At 48.9% G+C, this 20,610-nt stretch overlaps 10 protein-coding genes across 10 annotated transcripts; 4 read left to right on the top strand and 6 right to left on the bottom strand.

The window, feature by feature from the left end:
- Positions 1 to 280: 280 nt before the first annotated feature.
- On the bottom strand, positions 281 to 2,766 carry BDV27DRAFT_171432 (fungal specific transcription factor domain-containing protein). Its single transcript, XM_032075594.1, has 2 exons — positions 2,499 to 2,766; positions 281 to 2,446 (listed from the first exon to the last, which is right to left on the bottom strand). Exons 1-2 carry the CDS (start codon positions 2,586 to 2,588, stop codon positions 974 to 976), a joined length of 1,563 nt encoding a protein of 520 aa, XP_031928825.1. The 5' UTR covers positions 2,589 to 2,766; the 3' UTR covers positions 281 to 973.
- Positions 2,767 to 3,505: 739 nt separating this feature from the next.
- On the top strand, positions 3,506 to 4,529 carry BDV27DRAFT_144202 (arrestin C-terminal domain-containing protein; the record flags this gene model as incomplete). Its single annotated transcript, XM_032070225.1, has 3 exons — positions 3,506 to 3,670; positions 3,727 to 4,167; positions 4,251 to 4,529. 3 exons carry the CDS (start codon positions 3,506 to 3,508, stop codon positions 4,527 to 4,529), a joined length of 885 nt encoding a protein of 294 aa, XP_031928824.1.
- Positions 4,530 to 6,011: 1,482 nt separating this feature from the next.
- Positions 6,012 to 7,385, bottom strand: BDV27DRAFT_156622 (M20 family metallopeptidase; the record flags this gene model as incomplete). The annotated part of the gene is made up of 4 exons (XM_032072370.1): positions 6,012 to 6,250; positions 6,301 to 6,428; positions 6,488 to 7,245; positions 7,323 to 7,385. The coding sequence occupies 4 exons, from the start codon at positions 7,383 to 7,385 to the stop codon at positions 6,012 to 6,014; spliced, it is 1,188 nt and encodes a 395-aa protein (XP_031928823.1).
- Positions 7,386 to 7,703: 318 nt separating this feature from the next.
- BDV27DRAFT_156621 (Zn(II)2Cys6 transcription factor) lies at positions 7,704 to 9,374 on the top strand (the record flags this gene model as incomplete). The annotated part of the gene is made up of 4 exons (XM_032072369.1): positions 7,704 to 7,737; positions 7,799 to 8,561; positions 8,614 to 8,926; positions 8,988 to 9,374. The coding sequence occupies 4 exons, from the start codon at positions 7,704 to 7,706 to the stop codon at positions 9,372 to 9,374; spliced, it is 1,497 nt and encodes a 498-aa protein (XP_031928822.1).
- Positions 9,375 to 10,357: 983 nt separating this feature from the next.
- Positions 10,358 to 11,875, top strand: BDV27DRAFT_144200 (major facilitator superfamily domain-containing protein; the record flags this gene model as incomplete). Its single annotated transcript, XM_032070224.1, has 6 exons — positions 10,358 to 10,404; positions 10,464 to 10,722; positions 10,774 to 11,037; positions 11,096 to 11,196; positions 11,375 to 11,609; positions 11,657 to 11,875. 6 exons carry the CDS (start codon positions 10,358 to 10,360, stop codon positions 11,873 to 11,875), a joined length of 1,125 nt encoding a protein of 374 aa, XP_031928821.1.
- A 609-nt stretch (positions 11,876 to 12,484) lies between these two features.
- Positions 12,485 to 12,885, bottom strand: BDV27DRAFT_156619 (uncharacterized protein; the record flags this gene model as incomplete). Its single annotated transcript, XM_032072368.1, has 2 exons — positions 12,485 to 12,564; positions 12,741 to 12,885. 2 exons carry the CDS (start codon positions 12,883 to 12,885, stop codon positions 12,485 to 12,487), a joined length of 225 nt encoding a protein of 74 aa, XP_031928820.1.
- Positions 12,886 to 12,912: 27 nt separating this feature from the next.
- Positions 12,913 to 14,205, top strand: BDV27DRAFT_156618 (uncharacterized protein; the record flags this gene model as incomplete). Its single annotated transcript, XM_032072367.1, has 1 exon — positions 12,913 to 14,205. One exon carries the CDS (start codon positions 12,913 to 12,915, stop codon positions 14,203 to 14,205), a length of 1,293 nt encoding a protein of 430 aa, XP_031928819.1.
- Positions 14,206 to 14,542: 337 nt separating this feature from the next.
- BDV27DRAFT_171428 (class I SAM-dependent methyltransferase) lies at positions 14,543 to 15,660 on the bottom strand. Its single transcript, XM_032075593.1, has 3 exons — positions 15,134 to 15,660; positions 14,743 to 15,076; positions 14,543 to 14,690 (listed from the first exon to the last, which is right to left on the bottom strand). The coding sequence occupies exons 1-3, from the start codon at positions 15,646 to 15,648 to the stop codon at positions 14,574 to 14,576; spliced, it is 966 nt and encodes a 321-aa protein (XP_031928818.1). The 5' UTR covers positions 15,649 to 15,660; the 3' UTR covers positions 14,543 to 14,573.
- Positions 15,661 to 16,041: 381 nt separating this feature from the next.
- Positions 16,042 to 17,454, bottom strand: BDV27DRAFT_156616 (uncharacterized protein; the record flags this gene model as incomplete). The annotated part of the gene is made up of 1 exon (XM_032072366.1): positions 16,042 to 17,454. The coding sequence occupies one exon, from the start codon at positions 17,452 to 17,454 to the stop codon at positions 16,042 to 16,044; it is 1,413 nt and encodes a 470-aa protein (XP_031928817.1).
- Positions 17,455 to 17,777: 323 nt separating this feature from the next.
- BDV27DRAFT_126357 (class I SAM-dependent DNA methyltransferase) lies at positions 17,778 to 18,828 on the bottom strand. Its single transcript, XM_032066522.1, has one exon. The coding sequence runs from the start codon at positions 18,757 to 18,759 to the stop codon at positions 18,109 to 18,111; it is 651 nt and encodes a 216-aa protein (XP_031928816.1). The 5' UTR covers positions 18,760 to 18,828; the 3' UTR covers positions 17,778 to 18,108.
- Positions 18,829 to 20,610: the final 1,782 nt, after the last annotated feature.

Genomic DNA, 20,610 nt, shown 5'->3' with positions numbered 1-20,610 from the left:
ACATTCCTGAAACAAAGGTCCGAATGTAGAAGAGCTTGGCTACTAGTATGCTTGTTATGTATTCGTGATTCGTGATTCGTGAAGTCGTTCGATGTTCCTTCTACGACATACCCTAGTCAAGTAGGAGCTCATGAAGCCCTTGCGTTCTATCACCTTGCCCTAGCGATTATTCCGTCCCATTTTTGAAATAAGATCGCAAGGTCAAAGATACTAGTTTAGGTTAGAAGTGGCATCCGTTCTTGTACCGTACCGTGTTCATCAAATTACGTGAAAGCGATATATATAATCAGGCCGACAATGTAATCAAGTATCCACATCAGAGGCTTTCCTAGTACTTCTCCATTCTGACACGACACCAACCGAATCGAGTCTATCATTTACAGAGTTCAAGTAGAGTTACTTGTCCCAACCTTTGCTGATCGCCATTTCCAGTGAGGATGACTAGAGGCAAGAAAAGTCAAACTCATCAGGGTTCCAGGGCATGTCCGGGTTGATGAAGGCAGAGTCCGAAGGACATTTGGGGATATTGATATTCAAGAAATTTCCCAGCTGATCGTCGATATCTTGAAACAGGGGATCCGTCACAAAACTACTGAAACCACTATTATCCAAATCCTCAAAATCAAACAGTAGTTGGTGATCTGGCATTGGAATGGTCTCGTTTCCCGGAAATTGTTCGCCGTGTGCCGCTTCGGCTACTTCTTCTGCACTCTCTTCAGTATGAAAAGGTTCCATACTGTAGACATCGCAGCTTGATGAGGCTGTGGCGATAGGCGCCTTCTTATGTGACGGCGTTGGTTGGCTCGTTCTTCCAGCAACGCGTTGCATGCCGCCCAATGCACGTTGACCAAGCCGGGTCATCACTTGAGCGGACCACCACATCGAGCTTAGAGCCTCTAGACTCTTATAAAATGTTTGTAAATGTTTCTTTGCCGCATACTGTGTACTGGGGAGCTGACAACGCTTGAGCTGTTTATAGGATATGGAGAACCCGAGTGATATGGAATAAGCAACAGTCGGCAGAGGTGTGAACTGACTGATGGTGCACATTTGTAATAGGGTGGCAATGCGATATACAGCCAGATCCTGTCGCAGGTATAGCGCGTGAGACCTTGGTTGAGCCTTGAGTCCCCATGGCCGTGAAGCTAGAAGGGCTATTGCATGGTACGCCAATTCGAAAGACACTGAGGTAGCTTAGTGAGTGTCTTGGGGGGAAGAAGTCATGAGAAGGATACTGACACATTTGGTCCAAAGATATATCCTCCGCCTGACATTTCGCAATCAGTTCCTCGAAGCGGGGGATTTCAGGCTTGTTCTCATCTACCGGAGCATCCAGGGTCGGCCGATATACCACCATAACCTCGCCCAATATTGATGCCAAGGAAAGCCAGATGCGAAAAGGGCCGTCGAAGAGGTCAATCACGTCCGTGAGCTGTTGTCCGAGGTCTCTGTCATGAATTACCAACGGCCTCCCATGAATGGCCGCAATCCATCGGTCAAGACTCCATAGACACCAAAACAGTGTAACTAGCGGTTTTTCATGTCTCTCAGGTCCACATTTTAAAAAGTGCAGCCCAACGGTGTGAGCATGATGGATGGCTTGAGCCAGGTACAAGGACGCGTCCTCAAAGCTCTTGGGTCCTGAAGCATGCAACGAAGCAAGAGCAAGGATTTGTATTAAAGCCATTCTTTTCCGCTCCAGACGCATGGTAATGGCATGGCAAAGGTCTTCGTATAAAAGATTGCTAAATCTGCAAGGAGACATGGTTTCGGTGCGATCCCCAAGCCGGAGTATTGGTTCTGCATCGCGTTCCTTTGAGGCTACCAGACATATTGCCTGCACAAGGTACAAAGAAACAGTACCATTGCGTAATTGTGCTTGAAAGTCTTCCTCATGAACCAAAGGGAGCACGGGGTGGATGCGACGGAAGTAAATGTTTATCAACGCTTCTTGGGTTTGTCGTGGCGGCAGAAGAGCGCCCGGGCGCCCTGAATGTCGCTTTTGCCGAGTCGTCTGGTATCTGCTACTGCTCGACGAGGGTTCTTCATGATAATAATTCTCGCCATTTTCAATAAATTCATTTTCCCTGTCCAGCCAGACTCCAACATCCCGCTGATGCGCACGCCCACGCATGAGCCTCGTACTACCATCGTCGACGAAAAGTACGACTGGGTTCAAGTCCCCGATAAAACGATGGGTGCATGAATCCCTCCTGGAGATTTGGGAGGTATACTTTTGACTTTCCACGTGAGCCTGAGAGGACTGTGGGGCACTCTGTAGCTTGGGCTCTGCAGGCTCGCCAGGAAGCTGTTGTGATGCTAAAACACCGATTGGGGATCGCGACCCTCGAGCCGCAGCTGGAGCATACTGAACAAACTGGGTAGTCGGCCGCAGTGGCGTAGAGAAACCTGATTGTCGGTTTGTTTTCTGGTGGTAGCATTTTTTCTAAACGTCCTCTAGTGAGTCATTAGTACGCGCAGGTGAAAAACCAACGAACCTTTCTCAGGCGGCACTTCTCACATGCACCTCGGGCGTATGTTCTTTTTGGGACTTTTCCGTCTTGACTGATATGGAAGGTGAGGTCCATATCGACCGGCTCGTCTTGCGTTCCTTGTTCAATGGGGAGGTGGCGACTGCGAGCAAGTGGTTTGGTTTTAGAGTATGTCAGAGTGACTGCATGCAGCACGGCTAAAAATGGGCAGTCATGTATCCGAACTAACTAGCGAAGGGTCCTGACTAAGGATGTCTTTTGATATCTGTGCAGGTAAACGTGGACGATGCATTTTTGTGGCTTCGACCATAGAAGGTTGAGTATTTTTCCCGATATGGCAGTCTGGCGCCGGCGGGAGACTTACCCATTTCGGTTATTCCGACCCTTTTCTGGAAGTCCGCTTCTCTTACCTAAAATGGAAACCCCTTCATTTCACTTGATAGAAAAAAAAGTATAAGAATAACCATTAGGTGTCAATGCCTCAAGAACGGGACTGGAGCCGTAAAATCAGACCGTAAAGACATTTCATGTCTTCGGACCAATTCGATACCCTCCTTCATCATGCTGTTCAATGAACCCGTGTGTTGCAGTCTAAGGTTCGATGCCAGTCCCAAGACTTCTACCTCGACGTTTGCTCAAAACAAGCTAACTCAACCATGCCTTACATCTGCAGTTTAGACAAGTCATGTATCTTCCTTCCGTTTTCAAATTGCTCTGAGAGCAAGCCTTGTATATCTGGGAAGCTTCGTTTATCACTGGCGCAAGCTATAACCGTCAAAGGAATCTCGGTGCAGGTGCGAGGTATTGCCAAACTGTGAGTTATTGTCTGCTTTCCTCCAATTGACATGTCTAACGAACATAGACCATATGACGAGGGCACACTTTTCAGATCCTATTATGAAGAGAATACCTTTGCAACAACGCAACCCTTGGCCTCGTCCCATAAGCAGAATCCATTCAACTTACCGGCAGGGCACTACGAATTTCCATTCAGTATTCCTCTAAACCGAAATATGCTTGAAACCGTCACCTGCAAGGGTGGTTCGAATTACCACACATATAGAGTACATGCCATCATCGAGCGCAGACTGAACAGAAACATCATTGTCTCTCAGCCTATCCGAATTTATAAATCGTTTTCCCTCGAGGAGAGTGTCAACCGGATGTTACCTTTGAATGTCAGCAGGCGCAACACTCTTGTTCCTGTGTACGCATGGCTAATTATGCCTTATAGTCAATCGATAAACAGTGGGATGACGTCGCGCAATACAGCGTTTCCATTCCTGACGTCAACATCCCGTTTGGCGCGACATTTCCCGTGAAGGTCCAGGTCGCTCCATTATCAAAGGGTATAAGGTTGAAAGCGTTAACCGTCGACGTCGTTGAGCAACACGAGCTCAAAATCAGCGCACCAGCATCATACTCCGCACAGTTCAACGTCCGCTTTCTATCATCCAAACAAGAGCACGTCATTTTCAGCGAGCGGCACAACTTAGACGATTGTATGGCTCCAGAATCGGAGAGGTCTGATCTTGAATGGTGTACAACCAAAGTCATATCTTTGCCACAGGATCTTGAAGCTTGCACTCAGGATGTAAGCCTTAATACCATAAAGATCAAGCACCAACTAGTGTTCACTGTCGAGTTACTCGGTGTTGGCAAGGGGCTATCAATGGTAAGTGAATTCAATTGAGTATATATAACAGAAGACCACCCCTACACAATTTCAATGGACTGTCCTTGCTGAGACCCATATAGATAAAAGGGACGATTCCATTCAATATATACATGTCACCACATCTCATCAGTGAACACGGTACTGTCCGTCGTGTCCATATTGATGGATTTCATGATGATTACGTGCCGCCTCCCCCCTTGTATAGCAAACACCAAGATGATCTGTTGCTCCCTATGGTGGAAGACTCACTGAATCCTGATACCCTACGAATAAATTGCGAGCAGCCCCTGGATGATGTTTTTGTCAATTCTGTAGGGCTTGACTGTGCACCCAGTTATGAATCGGTGATTCGAATCTAACCATTAATCGCAAATTACACCCGCACGACATATTCTGGGAATTGAATGATCAGTTGATTGTTTGATCAGGGATATTACTACTAGCCTGTTTTGATTTAGAACAAGAGGACTGTTAGTAATCCTTTTCGTCAACTACCTTGCTTAGGGAGATTGGATTTCATTGACACAACACCATCCACAGAAATGGTGCCCTCAGTGACAGTCGAAGCCAGCGAACAGTACGCGGCGAGTCGACCTTGTGCTGTTTCTCTGATATGCCGAAGTCTAGCGAAATTTCCCGCATGGCCTGGAGAGAAGGTCTTGAAACTCGACTTGGTCAGCAACCTACTGTTCATACCCATGCTCACGGCTCTGTTCCTTGCGTATTCGTGAGCTAGCACTAAGCATTGATGGGACAGTGGCCTAGTGGTATGCCCTATCCTTGCCTTTGCTGTCTTCATGACGGCCTTTATCTATAACCAAAAACGTCGGGAGACGCTGCCGCTCTCCCGTTCCGCATCATAAAGCGCCCTAGCGTGATTGCTGGATGCCTATCCATTATATGCGGGAATATTACAGGCAGTATACTCGAGCACTATCTGCCTACTTCCTCTCAGGTTGTACGTGGGTAGACTCCCACCCCGAGTATTATCGCCGGCACCATTGACGCACTCATTCACGGCTTCGGGACCAGCGGCGTTGGCCACTACGCAGCACTTACCTTTTGTGCCTCAGCTTCAATGTATGCTGAGCGGGCAGCATAACCTCTTTCGAAACCAACGCTAGCTTCGCGAAATTGATCATATACACTGCCTTCTCGGGCCTTGCATACGGCATCAGTTTCTCTGGACCACAGAAAGCTGTCCAAACGGTGTTACCTGTGGAGGACGTGCTGCTCGGTTTATCATGCTTTGCGCCCAATCCTTCGGTCCAGCCGTTGCGTTCGCAATTGCGCATGCCTCTTTATAAACCAGCCCTCCACTAATCGAAAGGATCTCGTGTCGGGCCTGGATAGAGCAGGTATCGAGAATACTGGCCTGCTGCAAATTGTGGCATCCGTGCCACCGGCTACGACGCGAGAAGCTCTCATGGCAATTGATAGAAGCTTCATACAGAAATGGTATATGGTAGTTGGACTCGCATGTGCAACGATGGCTGGGAGCTTGATGATAGAATGGCGATCGGTGAAATTGCGACGCGACTAGGAATAGTAGAAGAGAGGTGTGACAGCTGTGTAGTAGCAAAGCATGTCCAACGTATTGCTAGGTCTCAGCGTAATCACATATGTTTTTCAATGTCGAAAGGTTCCATATTTATAATTTCTAAGATTGCTAACCTATCGCATACCAACCCTTAGGATCTGGGTCATAGACCGATGGTACCCTGGAGTTAGAGCAATCATAATATGTATTATTGATCGAAGTCCCTCCATGCCTGGGCTATAATGTTCTTCAGTATGTCAACTTGATGAGGCCGTCCGCAATTTTCCTATTGTCTACACAGCTATTCGGCCTTGCCAAATTTCTCTCTATGCTCTGCCCACAATCGGCTCCGCAGTTCCTGATCTTGTAAGACCTCAAGCCCTGTCGCAGCCATGACCGAAGCGAACCGCAAACATGATTCAAAAGCCTGCCGTGTTCCAGCTGATTTTTCAAATCCAGGATGGTGGGGTCCGATCTTCGGCGATTCCACTTCAATGAGGAACCCAGGATGGAGGCTTGGGAGCTCATAACTGACATTGCCTGGTTTGATGGTTAGTATCAGCAGCCATCGTGGTGATGATCAGCCCTACCTTGATCTGTTGACGCGCCGCTGACTGCAGGCAATGATTTCATGTAATTCTGCTTTTGCTCCTGCGAATGTTTATAGAAGGTGTCAATGAGGATATCATTGCACTGTAATTCTTTGTAGCTTTCAAGCCTACATCCGACCGCATTAGCGATATGCTATGGAGACTTCTGGCTGCGAGCCTTACGTACCAGTCAAACTCGACGGTGCATCCGGCGGCAGTTGCCGCCCCTTCACAGCAGGCAGCAACCCTCTTGGCAGTTTCTTGCAATTCTGCATCTGTCTCCGCGCGGGCGAAGAACTGGAGCTCTGTGAGATGCGGAATGACATTGGGCTTGTCACCCCCCTTGGAGATGATGGCGTGCATACGTTGATTGGGCGCGACTTGCTGTCGAAGCATGGCGATATTACTATAGGCAGCTACCGCGGCATCCAATGCGTTATGGCCCAGCCATGGGGCATTGCCAGCATGAGCACTAACACCGCGGAAAGTCACCGTAGCTCCGCGACGAGCCATACAGCGAGCAGCAGCCACGCCATCCTTTCCCATCCCAGGGCCAGGATGGCCCATGAGGCAAGCGTCGACCCCCTTATAGGCACCAGCCTTGATAAGCTCAATCTTACCGCCGCCGCCCTCTTCCGCGGGAGTACCGAGGAGACGTACACGGCCCTCAATCTCGTTGGCCTTGATGGCTTCCGCCGTGGCCAGGAAAGCTGCAAGGGACGAGGTGGCAATCAAATTGTGCCCACAGGCGTGGCCGATTTCGGGCAAGGCATCGAACTCAGCATTGTAGACTATCAAACCTCCACCGGTCCCGACCTCGGCTTCGAATGAGGTCTTGAGTCCATAAGCATGACGCGTGACGTGGTATCCAAGCGACTCGAGGAGATTGCACACGGTGTCATGGGCGTGGATCTCCTCAAAGGCAAGCTCTGGGTGGGAATGGATCTGCATGGGTACAATAAACATTAACGAGATATGTCTAGAACTACGTGGGCGGAGAGCACAGATGGTTGGCCGCTTACCTCTTGGTTAACTTGCCAGAGACATTCCTCATGTTTACTGATAGTTTCTGTGATCAAGGCCATGTTGAGAGATGTGACAAAGATTAATGCTTCAGTATACAAAAGAAAACAGATGTTGAGAACGGTATTGCTCTACGTATACAAAATCTACGTACTTATAGTGAATTCCAACCCTATACGGTGGATGCCTTAGGTGGATACCTGAGGAACCCACTACGATATCGGCAAATGCCCATCCAATCAACAGCTTACCCTCGCTTATCCCGCAACCAATTGCCGAACGAGGCGACTGCAGATCCACTAAAAAGGCCAACAACATCCCTTCACTTCTTCTCCTTCGTACCATTTATGCAGCGATATACCAGGCCACCTCTGAAAGTTATGTCTGGACGCAATGCTCCGCGATCCCGGACCGGTAAGCATTTTGATTCAGACCGGGTCTATTGCGTTCCTGACGCTAAACAATTACGCAACAGGGTGCGCCACGTGTCGGACCCGGAAGATTAAGTGTGATGAGATGCATCCTTCGTGTGTCCGATGTGTAAATGCCCAGATGCAATGTGAATGGATTCACAAGACTCCGAGGAAGGCGTCCAGGTCGAAACCACCCTTGAAAGCATCGGGCGGCCCAGGTCTACAACGAACCTATTACCCCCTCCGACCGCGGAACATAGACGCGGGTGTGCATCTTACTTATCTATCTCTGCCCAACTCACATTTCCTAGCATCTAGCGAACGGGAATACTTCGCGTTCTTTCCCCATACGTCCATGGTGCGATGGCTTGGGAAGCCATGGCAGTGGGCCTCCCTCCATTATGTGTATAGTCATATCGCTCCGCGTTCGTCGGTCGTAACAAGGATGATTTTGGCAATCTCCGCCACAGAGCTGGAAGGGATTCGCCACTTGCAGCGACTTAGAAGTGACCAGAAGGCATCACACGACCAATGGCCGGGTGAAGCTGGGACATCACACTATCAAAGTGCTCTACGCGAGTTTCAGCTCATGCTTAGCAAGAACCATGGGTCCTTATCGCCTCAGGAAGTGGATGAAATTTCGACGGCATTTTTCCTTATGGTGACCTATGAGTATCTGTTTGGCCAAGATAGCGCGGCCATGGAGGTGCATATTCAGGGCATCTACACGTTCCTCAAAGCCCATGATTTAGTTCCGAGACTCGGCGAGTCTGGCCAATGTGTTAGACTACCGATACTGACGCAACAGTTATTGCTTTTCGTAATGTAAGTCAACGTTGGCTTGACAGTAACCGTAGCTTTCTACTCATGACCATAGGTATGCGAACCTCACAATATGCAAGTACGGCCATCTCCGCCAATTGTGGGAGGAGGCTGGGCATGAGTCCTCCTTTGTCTCTACTATGGACGAGCTCTTTTATAACAGCCGCACGTCACAACATGCAATCTGGCCCGTCGAATACCCGACCGAAGCATCGCTGGATGACATTTCGGTCTTTCGTCCGCTGGAGCTGACCAACGAATGCAAAAAGCTGAAATATAGACTCTTGCTCATGCCTCAAAGCACACGAGGAAAATTTGAATGGGATACCATGGATTGTCTAGAACAAGACCTATGTGGCATTGGAAAGGTATACCATGCCCTCATCATCCCAGTGGGAGTATTTAGCTGACCACCAATCCACCGCATAGCGATACCAAGATTTGATAATCATGAGCCAGCAGCCACGTTCCGACTTGCGGAACCGGCAACTACAAACGATCTACTTTGCAGTTGCCGAGTATCACGCGACCACTGTATTTTTCTGCTACCGGTGGAGCTTGCTTAATTGTATGAGCACTCCGTCCGTGTCCTCTCGCGATGCAGTAAATGGTGCATTAGAAATCATTAAGAAGCTTTCCACCGAGAGTCCTTCGTGTTTAGGAAGAGTTTACTGGCCGATGATTGTTCTGGCCGGATGTATGGAGGACTCACAAGACCGCCAGTGGATCCGGAAGACGCTTGTAGAATCACAGCATACGATAGTCTTTCCGTCCATGAGGGGGTGGCTTAATGATATGAGTGGCCTCAACCTCTAGGGTTGGGCTGTCGCTAAATGAACAGAATTGTAGACATTATCTTTCTGTATCTAGCCTCGGCTGATATCAGTCCCTATCATCAATCTCCGTCTATGATATGGTAGAGAACATGGAATCTTCTTGGCAGGCCAGCCGCAAAGGGAAAATCCGGGGTTAGACTTGAGGAGTTGCATTAATACTAGACCCATTTTTGCCGAAAGAGCCAATGAACATCTTGCCCCAGATATGGCCCTCGCTGCGATGCTGGGTTCTGACTGGTTGCAAGTTAAGCGACGGTCAACTTAATATCCGTCCATGCGACATGATAAGGTTCACTGATATGTCAGATAACAGAATCCAAATTGAGGATCATCTTAAGCTAGTTAGTAGTCCATGCTATCTCGAGCGGGGGTAGGCATACCATGTTATCAATGTTCTGGGCACGGTGGCGAAGGCCGACAGCATTAGTATATAGGAACAAGATGCAGACCTCTGGGCTTTTATCTTTGGAAGTCTCACTAAAATTAAGCAAATTGTCATTTCCATGTCGAATACGCAAGAAAAGCCGGACGCTTCCAAAAAGGAAGTAGAGGCAGCCTTGGACCATGCTACTACTACCACCAATCTCCACCGTGCTTCTGTTGGGTACGGGGAACAATTGACGGGCCCATCAATATCGACTATGCATAAGTCCTTGCTGAGAAAGATCGACTGGCGGTAAGTCTACTTGTAAGAACGGGTCTGACTGGGAATGGCATCAGAATTAACGGGAGCTTCTAGTCTGTTGCCGATTATGATGATTTCGTACATGCTTCAATTTCTTGACAAGCAAACTTTGTCCCAAGCTGCCATCATGGGCATCATTGAAGACCTGGTGAGTCCGATGGCCAAAGAAAAGAAGATATGGACTGACAAGAGGGGTGAAGAACTTAACTGGCACGGAGTACTCGTGGTCAGGCTCGATATTCTACTTCTCATACCTTGTGTTTTCATATCCTGCCTCCATGCTCATGGTTCGACTACCGATTGCGAAGTTTCTCGCCACGACACTGTGAGCTCAAGTCTACTTGAACAGTTGCCTAGTTTTTAACGGCATTAACCACTTCTTAGCTTCCTCTGGGGTGCCGTGCTTGCATGCCACGCTGCGACAGATAACTTTGCTGGACTGATGGTTACTCGCTTCTTTCTAGGTCTTACTGAGGCTGCGATTTCTCCTGGTTTCAGCCTTATCACTGGTATGTGGTATACCAGGTCGGAGCAACCATTTCGCCATGGTTTGTGGTTCGCGGGTAACTCCATCGCTACCGCATTTGGGGGTCTGGTAGCATATGGAGTCGCTCACATTGTTGGCTCCATCCCCGCCTGGAAGGTGAGACGCGTACGCTGATTCGGTTGATTCCTGAGATTAACGCGTGCGTAGTGGTTATTTATTATATATGGACTGATCACCGTCGTCTGGTCCATTGTTTTCATGCTATTTATGCCAGACTCACCAATAACCGCACGATTTCTCTCACAGCCCGAACGCACTGAGGCGGAAGAACGAGTGAAAGTTAACCAGACAACTATCAAACACGACAAGATTGAGTGGTACCAGGTATGGGAGGCCTTGACCGACTACAAGATCTACATCCTGTTCTTGTTCCAGATAGCCAACAATATCCCTAATGGGGGTTTGACCATGGTATCTCGCTCTCCCCGAATCAGACTTGTCAGTATAGTTAGCTGATCTGACTGCATAGTTCTCAGCAATAGTGGTGAAAGGCTTCGGGTTCTCCACGTTACAAACCTATCTATTAGCAATACCAACGGGTGCTGTGCACGCTATATTTGCTCTCGGAAGGTATTTGGTCCCTAGCCTATCTATCTTGCACGGTTAACACAGTCAACATCCAACAGTACCTACCTTGCCAGCAGGTTTCCAAATACACGTTGCATGTTACTTGCTGGTTGCACTCTTATTGCGTAAGTTCCATCGTCTTATATTAAAAGGCCATGATATCTTAACGGAAAGTATATAGTCTCATCGGAAGCATTATAGTCTACGCCGGTGACAGCACAGGAGTCCGCCTATTCGGTCTCTACCTTTTTGTTGCCTATGCGGCGGGTATTCCGATGACCCTCTCCATGGTCTCGTCGAATGTTGCTGGTTTTACCAAAAAGGCGACCGTCAGTGCGATGATGTTCATCGCCTACTGCACAGGAAATATCATCGGCCCATTCTTGTTTTTCGCTCGTGAAGCTCCAGTCTACAAGGTAAATTTATCATGCCGGAATGAATGATCACACTAACGTTTAGATAGAGCGGTTTCATCGCAATGATGGTGTGTCTAGCGGTCGCGACTGTTCTGATCGTAGCACTAGGGCTATCTTGGCGATTGGAAAACTCACGGAGAGATCAGAAATACGGACCAGCGGCTCTTGTACTTCCGAATAGACCTAAAGAACCCACTCAAGGGATGTTTGTGGTGGTCGAGGATCTAACTGATGTCCAGAATAAGGCATTTAGATATGTCTACTAACCTCGGCCGTGTTCCTAGTTAAGGGTGGATGGAGTGATGAGCTTCGTGCTCCTGAATGCCAAGAGCTCAGTCTAATCTTGATCTTAACCCTGCGCAGAAGGGCCGTAATTGGTTCGATAAATGGTTGTCATGATTCTTATTAGCATAAAACTTTGCAGAAGAAAGTGTATAGAAAGCAAACGCAATGAACGCATACAGGGTCGAGTCACCATGATCAAAAGATCCAAAATCCCCCATTCCAAGAAGCTCAGCCTCGTGTTGTGGGTCGTAATTCATAGCATACGTCAAAGGGATTGATTACTTCGTTTATGTTGTGGAGAATCAACACAATGATCCATGCCTTATGCGTAATAGTTAGAGAGGCTAGTGATCAGTAGAGGATTGTTTCCAGTCTTCAGAGCCCGTTAGCATAACCAAGTTTCCATTTCAGCTGCCCTTCTCACACCAGAATGGTTTGTGAGATCACCTTCCAGCAGCTGTCCGAAGGTGGAGCGTCTAATGCGATTGCCTGCAAGGCTGAGAGATAGTTCAGGTCTTAGCATGTACGGATTTGACTAGAACCATTTAACCTACCCCAATTCTCTTCTCCTTGCACAAATAAATACGGCACTATCCCCCCGGCTGGCTTTGTGCCTCCGTCTTCTTCACAACCTTGCCATTGAACAAGATACCTAAGGCAATATCACCACCTGCAATAAATATATATATATATATATTTTTTTAGAAAAGTAAAGAAAAAAGGTCCACGGCACGGGAGCATGACCCATGCAAGGACATAACCGACAGACAAGATCTGGGCGCCGGTCGCGAACCGGATGTCAAACCTGTCGGTAAGTTGATCACCCACCGGACTGCAGCAACTCACTCATAGCACCCTGGATTACCACAGAGTCCGACGGGTCAAATGCGATGAGACACCGGGCGCATGTAAACAGTGCACCTCCACCGGGCGCAATTGCGATGGATACGACCTGACGCGCTTGCCGGTTGGCATGAGGAGACGAAGGCATGATGGCCTCGCCTGGTCGGGGTCGTCGATGCGCATACTCTTGGATCTCCCCGGTACCAGTTCCGACGAACGTCGGTGCTTCAATGTTTTCCAGACCTACACGGTGCCCATGATGGTGAGCTGGTTCGATTCCGAAGTCTGGCAACAGATCGTACCCCGGATGAGTCAAGCAGAGCCGGCAATCTATCATGCGGTTGTCGCACTGAGTGTGATTCACGAAGACTCGGAAATCACAGGCTCGCCCCCAGGAGCCATGAATATAAAGAACAGTTACCATAGGTTCGCGCTGGCGCAATACAGCAAGGCGGCTTCGATGCTGTGCAAACGGCTCGGGTCCAACGATCCGCAAGTGCGAGCAGTTGCATTGATGTGTTGCATCATGTTCAGCTGTTTTGACCTGTCTCGAGGAAACTACAAGGCAGCATTTACACATCTACAGAAAGGGGTTCAGATCATGGAGGGCCAGAGAGTCAAGGCGAACCAACGTCATACATTCCTGCAAAGCCCCAATTCCTGGTCGCCTACGGAGTATGCCCTGACAAGGGTATTAATACATGTAGATGTGCAGTCGGCCCATTTTGGCGAGTCCGGTCCCCTTCTGCACCTTTACCCCATAACATTAGGAGAGGGCGGCCATAACAGGCCCTCGTTGAACAGCCTGGCAGAAGTAAAACAGAGTCTTGATCCGATCATGAACAACATCCTTCGTTTCCGCAGGTCCTGTGAGCCATATGTGCGTGGCGAGATAAGCGGGCTGTTTGATATCGCCGGGGCTTCAGCCGAACAACGCAGAATCCAGGCCCACTTGCATGACCACATTCGGGCTTTCGAAGAGTTTGTCTTACGTCAAGCGTCAAATCGAGCCAACTCCAAGGATGCACGTAGCACCGACTTGATGCGACTGCAAAACGAGGCTTTGGCCAATATCCTAGAAACCAGTCTTGTGACATGCGAGCTAATATATGATAATTACCTCCCTGCATACAAGAGGATCACCCAACTCGCCAAGGAGATCATCACCAGCTTTCAAGCCGAGTATGGCACCTATCGCCCGTGTATTGTCATGGACATGGGGGTTATCCCGTCACTGCTTTGGGTGTGTCTCAAATGCAGGGACTTCCAGATTAGACATCAGGCCGTGGAACTTCTGGAGAGATGGCCGCATCGTGAAGGAGCCTATGATTCCAATCTTTTGGTCCAGATCGTGAAGGAACATATGGTACTCGAGCAACCAGGCCCCTGTGACGGAGACAGAGCAACTGTCCCTGAGTCCGCACGAATCGATAGCGTAACAAGGATAAATTTATCGGGAGAAGAATGAAATCCTGCGATAGGAGACTGGTTAGGTCGGTTTTCTCCTCTTTTCTATTTTACTTTTATTTTATATTTTTTCTGGCTGAACATCTGGGCACACAATGCTGGTTCATGACTCAAACTAAGAAGCTCTAAGATATAACCTTTACACTGTGGTAATCCTCATTTCGGGTCTATATGACGTTTCTCCATTGGCAAGTCCGCACTTGTCTCGCTCATCTTGAAGCACTGGGGGGGGGGGGGGGTTCTTCCGCTTCCAATACTGATACCAACAGCCTTGTTCACGAAAGAATATACTGATTGTGACACACTATACAGTTTTCATAGGCAAACACTCTAGGTAACGGACTTTTGCTTCCCTAGACGCAACTCGGACTAGATCTCTGGCTTCTGCCCGTAAACCACCGATATCTCGAGGTATGCGTGGATATTCGGATTATTTAGTGCTTTACGCATTTCTGTAAAAATAACTTCAATCTCCTCCCTGGACCACTAATCGCTTGTGTTAGTTACTCGTCCATAATCCTATAGGGCGGTTACCTACTCCAAGAACTTTGGTCCACAGCATCATGGCCCACATCTCCAGACTTTCCCCCATGACGATGCGGAAAAACCGTCCCAGCGTCTTTAGATGTTGGTCTTTGGGCCAGGGGCCAATGGGTAGTTTGTACCGGTGTTCAGCAACGTTAACAAACCCAGCGTCAATCATTCGCTGCTTAGACTCGTCGACGATACGTAATGTTTTGCCGAATTTATCTCCCGCTTCGAGACTCTTCTTGCCCCAGATCTCATATATCGTGCCCGTGGTGCTTCCGTCGTCCGAGACCGGGGTCACACTCATTTCGGCCTGTTCCAAATATCCACCAGGATGGAGGTTCCTAAACGCCAGGATGATTAGAACCGGGGACCAGCAGTTTGATGAGGAAAAGGCATACTTCAGAGCCTGTTGATAAAATCTCCCCCAGTCCGCCACACACCCATATAGCCCGCGAACATGAATGAAGTCAAATGGACTTTTGTACACCCAATCATCACAACAATCGTCAATCTCAAAATACACATTAGGAGGGACAAAGCTAGGTTGAATTGGCGAAAGATCCGTTCCGATAACAGTTGCCCCAGGCTGAAGATCAGCAAAGTCAATGACCCAGGACCCAGTGCCCGTTCCGACATCAAGAACGCGCTGTGGATTCTTGATTGGGGCGAGGTGCAGCCGGCCATGCAACAAAATCCCATAGAGGTGATGACAGATCTCCATCGCGTCAATGGCCTTCTCGTCGTTGGATCCCCAATATGATCCCGCATGATATGCGTGGTAGCGTCGGCCGTTTTCGTAGACATAGTCCACGATACTGCTGCGCATCGATGTTACCTCGGAGTCTGTCGCCACATAATGGGAGTCGTAATCATCGCCAGAGTCGACGAGTATCTCTTCATTATTGTTCGCCATCTGGTATGGAAGCTATGATGGGTCGTGTAATGGCAATCGAAAAGTTTCCTCACCAGGGCTGGATTAATATGTGGGCAAAATCATATGCGAGCCGATAAGCATAATCATCAAGTTACATCTCGGATAAGTGTCTTCACTTGGACGACAGATACTCCGCCAGTAATATGGCAACACGAGATATCCAACCGAATGACACTAGTTAGGACAGTGGGGCCGGGGAACCGGGCACTGGGGCCGCCTTCTAACGGTCGACCAGATTGCTCCCAATAGAAGCCTTAAAGATGTGGGGACCCACAGGCCATGGTCGTTAGTGAACGAGGATAACGCACCGGTGCTACTATTTGGTGGTAATACCTAGTAATCTAATCTAAGCCTAAAGGTGAATGGGTAGACTCAAATATCTATCGCATCAAGTTGCTTTCGCAGCCTTTGGAAGCTTTTAACTTGTCTGGTCAAAGCAGCTAGGTCAACCAGATCGTGCTCATCCCCACCCCACTCTGCAAGGAGGTACAATGGCCCCGTTACTAGCGAGATGTTAGGAATTTCCTGGTCTGAAAGCGCCGCTCCCTCGCCAAACTGCGACATGTTGGATGATTTTGACACCCGTGTAAATCCAGGGTCGGCACCCCTCCATTGCTGCTCAGTGATGGCAGCGAGCTCCTTTGTGCTAGCGTAGAGCACTTCCGGTTGCACCCTTCCAGTGGATGAATAAGAATTTGTCGACAGGTTTTCCTGGAACTCTACCGCACCCAGATGTTCAATTACCAGGGCGGCTATCGCTCTGCGCTGTCCAACGCCACCTTTCCAGAATTCCGGGTGGTCATTGAGCCACCGGGTCGTGGCTTTGCCAGACTTCGTAAAGGCGGGCATGCGTAAGTGGCCGGTAGTGAAGACAAAGACATGGGTTCGCTCTGGTGAGGCTGTCGCAACATCCTGTGCGAGTTGCAGTACACCAATATGCCCGTTTTCTTCAATCACGTTGGTACCGTCCGTATGCGTGACAATGAGCAAGGCATCATGAGACTTTTTTGGGTTACTACCTTCCACCACAGCATAGATAGTACGCGTTGGGGTGTTGGGGACTATCTCTGATCGAAGAGTGAGCGTGGCTGACGAATTGGATTTCGCTGCTGCCAATATGTCCTTGCTGGTTGCTCCTGATGTGAACACCGCAGGGATATCGGCATAGGGGAATTTGAAGGGTAGGTATTGCTTTTGAGCGTTTCCGGTGCTAATGGAGTCATCCCAAGCAAAGACTACAGCTTTTACACCCGCTTTCTTCGCGCCTGGAAGTGTCTTCCCAATCATGTCCGTGGGAATAAGGGGGTTCGTCATGTTCCCTACCCATCTCTTAGCTGGGTCCCATGTCCCGAATGCCACGGAAAATGGAAGTGATGGGTTGGTGATAGGAACGATGGCAATATTTCCTCTAGCCAGCTCCCAGTTAGGATCAGGGCCTGGAACATGGATGAGTTGTCCAGTGGCACCAAGGTCACTTGTGTACCCTGAGTAAGGGAAGACTGATGCAATCTCCACCTCCTTGCTACCCACCACTAAGGATGGTGCATTGGCAGTAGATGCTGGAGTGATGTATTCAAAAGTGTAATTGTCTGACTTGACTTCGAGACCAAGATTGGTCAAGGTCCTTTCAATCCGATCTAGAACAGTGTTATGTGCAGGGCTTCCCGTAAGACGTGGGCCTTGCTGGATTAGAAACTCAACCTCTGCTGTATAGTTCAAACGACTGCATGCGGCCCTGGTGGCTTTAAGGGCCGATAAATAGATAATAAATATTGAAGCTTTCATTATGCCTTAACCGCATCATTCCAATTAACAACAAGAAAGAGAGAAAGTAGAATGAAGTATGAGATGTACTGTCTGTATTAAATAGACTTATAGTTGCCGAGAGCAAGCCTCGGGCCCTCGGCTCACCAGAAATGAATGATATCACCATATCCAGGCTCTCTAACTCCTAAAGTCCCTCTATTCAAGTAAAGTCAGCAGCAGTGCAATTGCAGACTATATACTCAAGCGTTAACTACTTTCAATTTTATCGCTGCGTCCACTTTATAGTTCGTTTGGCAAGTAATTATATTACGAAAACTTCCCTATCCCTACGGGCGGTCTGATTTACTCTCCAGGTCTATATTCTCATTATCTAGTAAGCTTGTACATATACAACGCAACCTAGACTCGGGTCCCTGTCGAAGTCCATCGGAGAACGGCCGCACCGGGTGAGAAAAGTTGCACTGGGAAAGAGTAGTCGCTGTGGGAATCAAAACAGTCGCACTGGGGTTGGAATAGCAGTCGCACTGGGGAATAATGAACGAATAGTCGCATTGGGAACAAGCTCGAGGTCCTTGCCAACTTGAGCTCAGTCCAGTCCTAGAATGTTAGAAAGCCTCCCTCTCTTCTCACGCCTAAGGTCCGACAAAAGAGAAACATGTCCGCGCGTTTGGTTCAAGCGGATGCTGTCTTTTTCATCAGGAGCAATGTTGCTTTGTCGCCCGCGCCCTTTCGGTAGTCAATGAGGTCCCGACTGATCACTTTGGCCAGTCCTTCCTTCTCCAGCTTGTCGGCTTCGGCTTTGTAGCCACCAGACACCCAAATCTCTTCGAGAATTGTAGCAGCGATGACACCGTTTGGCTTGAGAAGGCGGACAAATTCTCTCAAGGCAGGGTCGGGCCCGACGTGGCCGCGTGTGAAGGTGCCGCAGCATGTCACGATGTCGTATTTCTGGTCTGGTTGCTCGATCGGTTGGGTCAAGTCGACTTTAAAGAGGCTTCGATACACGCCGGTCTGTTCTGCTACTTTGAGCATGGCAGGAGACAAATCCATGCCATCGATGGTCCATTTGCTGCCCTTGGCAAGGGCTTCCGCCACAAGCCCCGTTCCACAGCCAGCGTCCAATACGGTAGCCTCGGGGTCTTTGCTTGATGCGAGGGCGGCTTGGGCAACAAGGAGGGGGGCGATATAGTTCTGGGAGGCGTCGGCAAGGTCTTGGTTGTAGGAGGCGGCCCATTTTTCGTAGAGCTCCATACAGTCTTCCTTTTTGAGACTGTTGCGGGCTCCGGCCAGGTAGGTGTTTTCGGTTAGTACTTGGGTTGCCATGGTTGTGAAATGAAACTTGGCGGACGTATATCGGTGTAAATTTGTGTAAGTTGAAATAGAATCAGAGAGCAGCTTGGGATTTCAACAAAACATTTACGAACAACCGTCGCTCTCCCCACTATTTATACATTTTCGGCTTCTCATTCGGCTTGTATACTTCAACAACATCCCTGAGCCCTCCCCTCACTTCACATGGGAAGCGCTGGCGAATCCCATCGAACGGAATCGTTTTTCTGATGCATGGCGCACAGTCCTTCGTGCGTTTTCGATGGCGTGATGGCTGGGGCTATTAACTGGCTTATTCCGAGGCGATCGCACTGAATCTGAAGCTACTATATGTGGCTTTTTCACTCTGGAATGAGCATATTACATCATTCGGGTTTTAGGATAGGGCATAAGAGGGCTAGAGTTCTGGTGGGGTCAAGGCAATAGCCTCCACCGAGACGCCTCTTGGCGCGATACGATTCTTCCCCCACTATGAGGTTCCCCGCGCGTCCTGGTCTTTGTTGACTCTTAACCCGCTGTAAGGGGTGACCGGTTGGGAGAGTAGGATTGGCTTCGACACTCTGTTGAATTGTCCTCGGTGCAATTGCGTTAGTGCAACCAGAAATTCGCGAACCTTTCGCATGCATAACCGGAGGTCCGGAGGAGGGGGACTTGTCGATGCCAATGGTGCATTTCTTGATTTGAGCCTGGGACCTTCAATCACCGGCATGGCACTACTGTATCTGAACTACTGCTCCGCATTTGTAACCTATGATATACATTTAACCGCACATTCTGGGCCATCATTCACCCCACCAGCGCAACGCAATGCGCGCTCTACGAACCTTGTTAATTATACTATGATCGTATGGACACGGATGTCTACATGTGGTCATCCCGCTCCTGTGTTTGGCATAATTAGGGACATCGAGGGGGGGGGGGAGAGGGGTGCGTTACGTCGGGAGACTTACCATATGCATGCCAGAGGCTGTCGACCTCATTGGCCGGATGGCTAGTCCAGGTTCTGGTCGAATCAAAGACGATCAAGCACTGGGGGAATCTGCACTTACTAAGCATGCAAGGTGGTGAAGAAAGAATGTATCATGTCGCCCGACCATCCAGGTGTAGCGGTGCAATGAGCTTCGAGTTAGGGCAGAACCCCTGTCAGCTGAGTACGCGTTCAGAATTATCCCCTCAATTCTCACAGGATTACTGTCTGTATTTCTAAACTCAACCCCTGCCTGTTTTCTGAGCTTAACCATCATATTTCCAAAGTGATTACTACTAATGCTACCTTCAAAAGATTCCGGCATTAAACTAGCATAATTAGGGTACGCGTTACTAAAAACAGAAACCAACGGATCTCAGTATCTGATCCGTGGGGAAAGCTCCCTTACTACCGAACCAGCATGAACGTCATTTTCCAAGGCCGGGGAATTACGAACGCGACCATGAGAGACATGAGGAAATGACGATTGCCTAGCGAGGTGATCCACTCTGGTGCATCGTATAAAATGTCGCCAAGGCCCCACCACCAGCCCTGATTAGCCTAAGATGTTGGAAAAGGCTTTCAGTGCCCCGCACGTCAGATATTCTAACTGCCCCCCACAAAGAAAGACACGGGACAGAATTCAGCCGAATGATGGACCACAGACTAGACCTAGGTTGATGCAGATCGGCCAGTGGCAGTACCTTCATCTCTCCGAAGCAAGCTGGCGATTTCGAAGGGCCGATCGCCCCTGACCAGCGTCCAGAAATCATGACGGCTATCCCTGGGAGACCTCTCTCTTACATTTATTTGTATTTATTTTTTTAATTTTTTTATCTTTTCCCCCTTTCTTTTCCCCCTTCCCTCTCGGTTATGTA

Source organism: Aspergillus caelatus (genome assembly GCF_009193585.1).
Source record: "Aspergillus caelatus strain CBS 763.97 unplaced genomic scaffold BDV27scaffold_63, whole genome shotgun sequence".
NCBI classification, from domain to species: Eukaryota; Fungi; Ascomycota; class Eurotiomycetes; order Eurotiales; family Aspergillaceae; genus Aspergillus; species Aspergillus caelatus.
The sequence above is the reverse complement of the archived record's forward strand: the minus strand, read 5'-3'. Positions and strand labels throughout refer to the sequence as shown.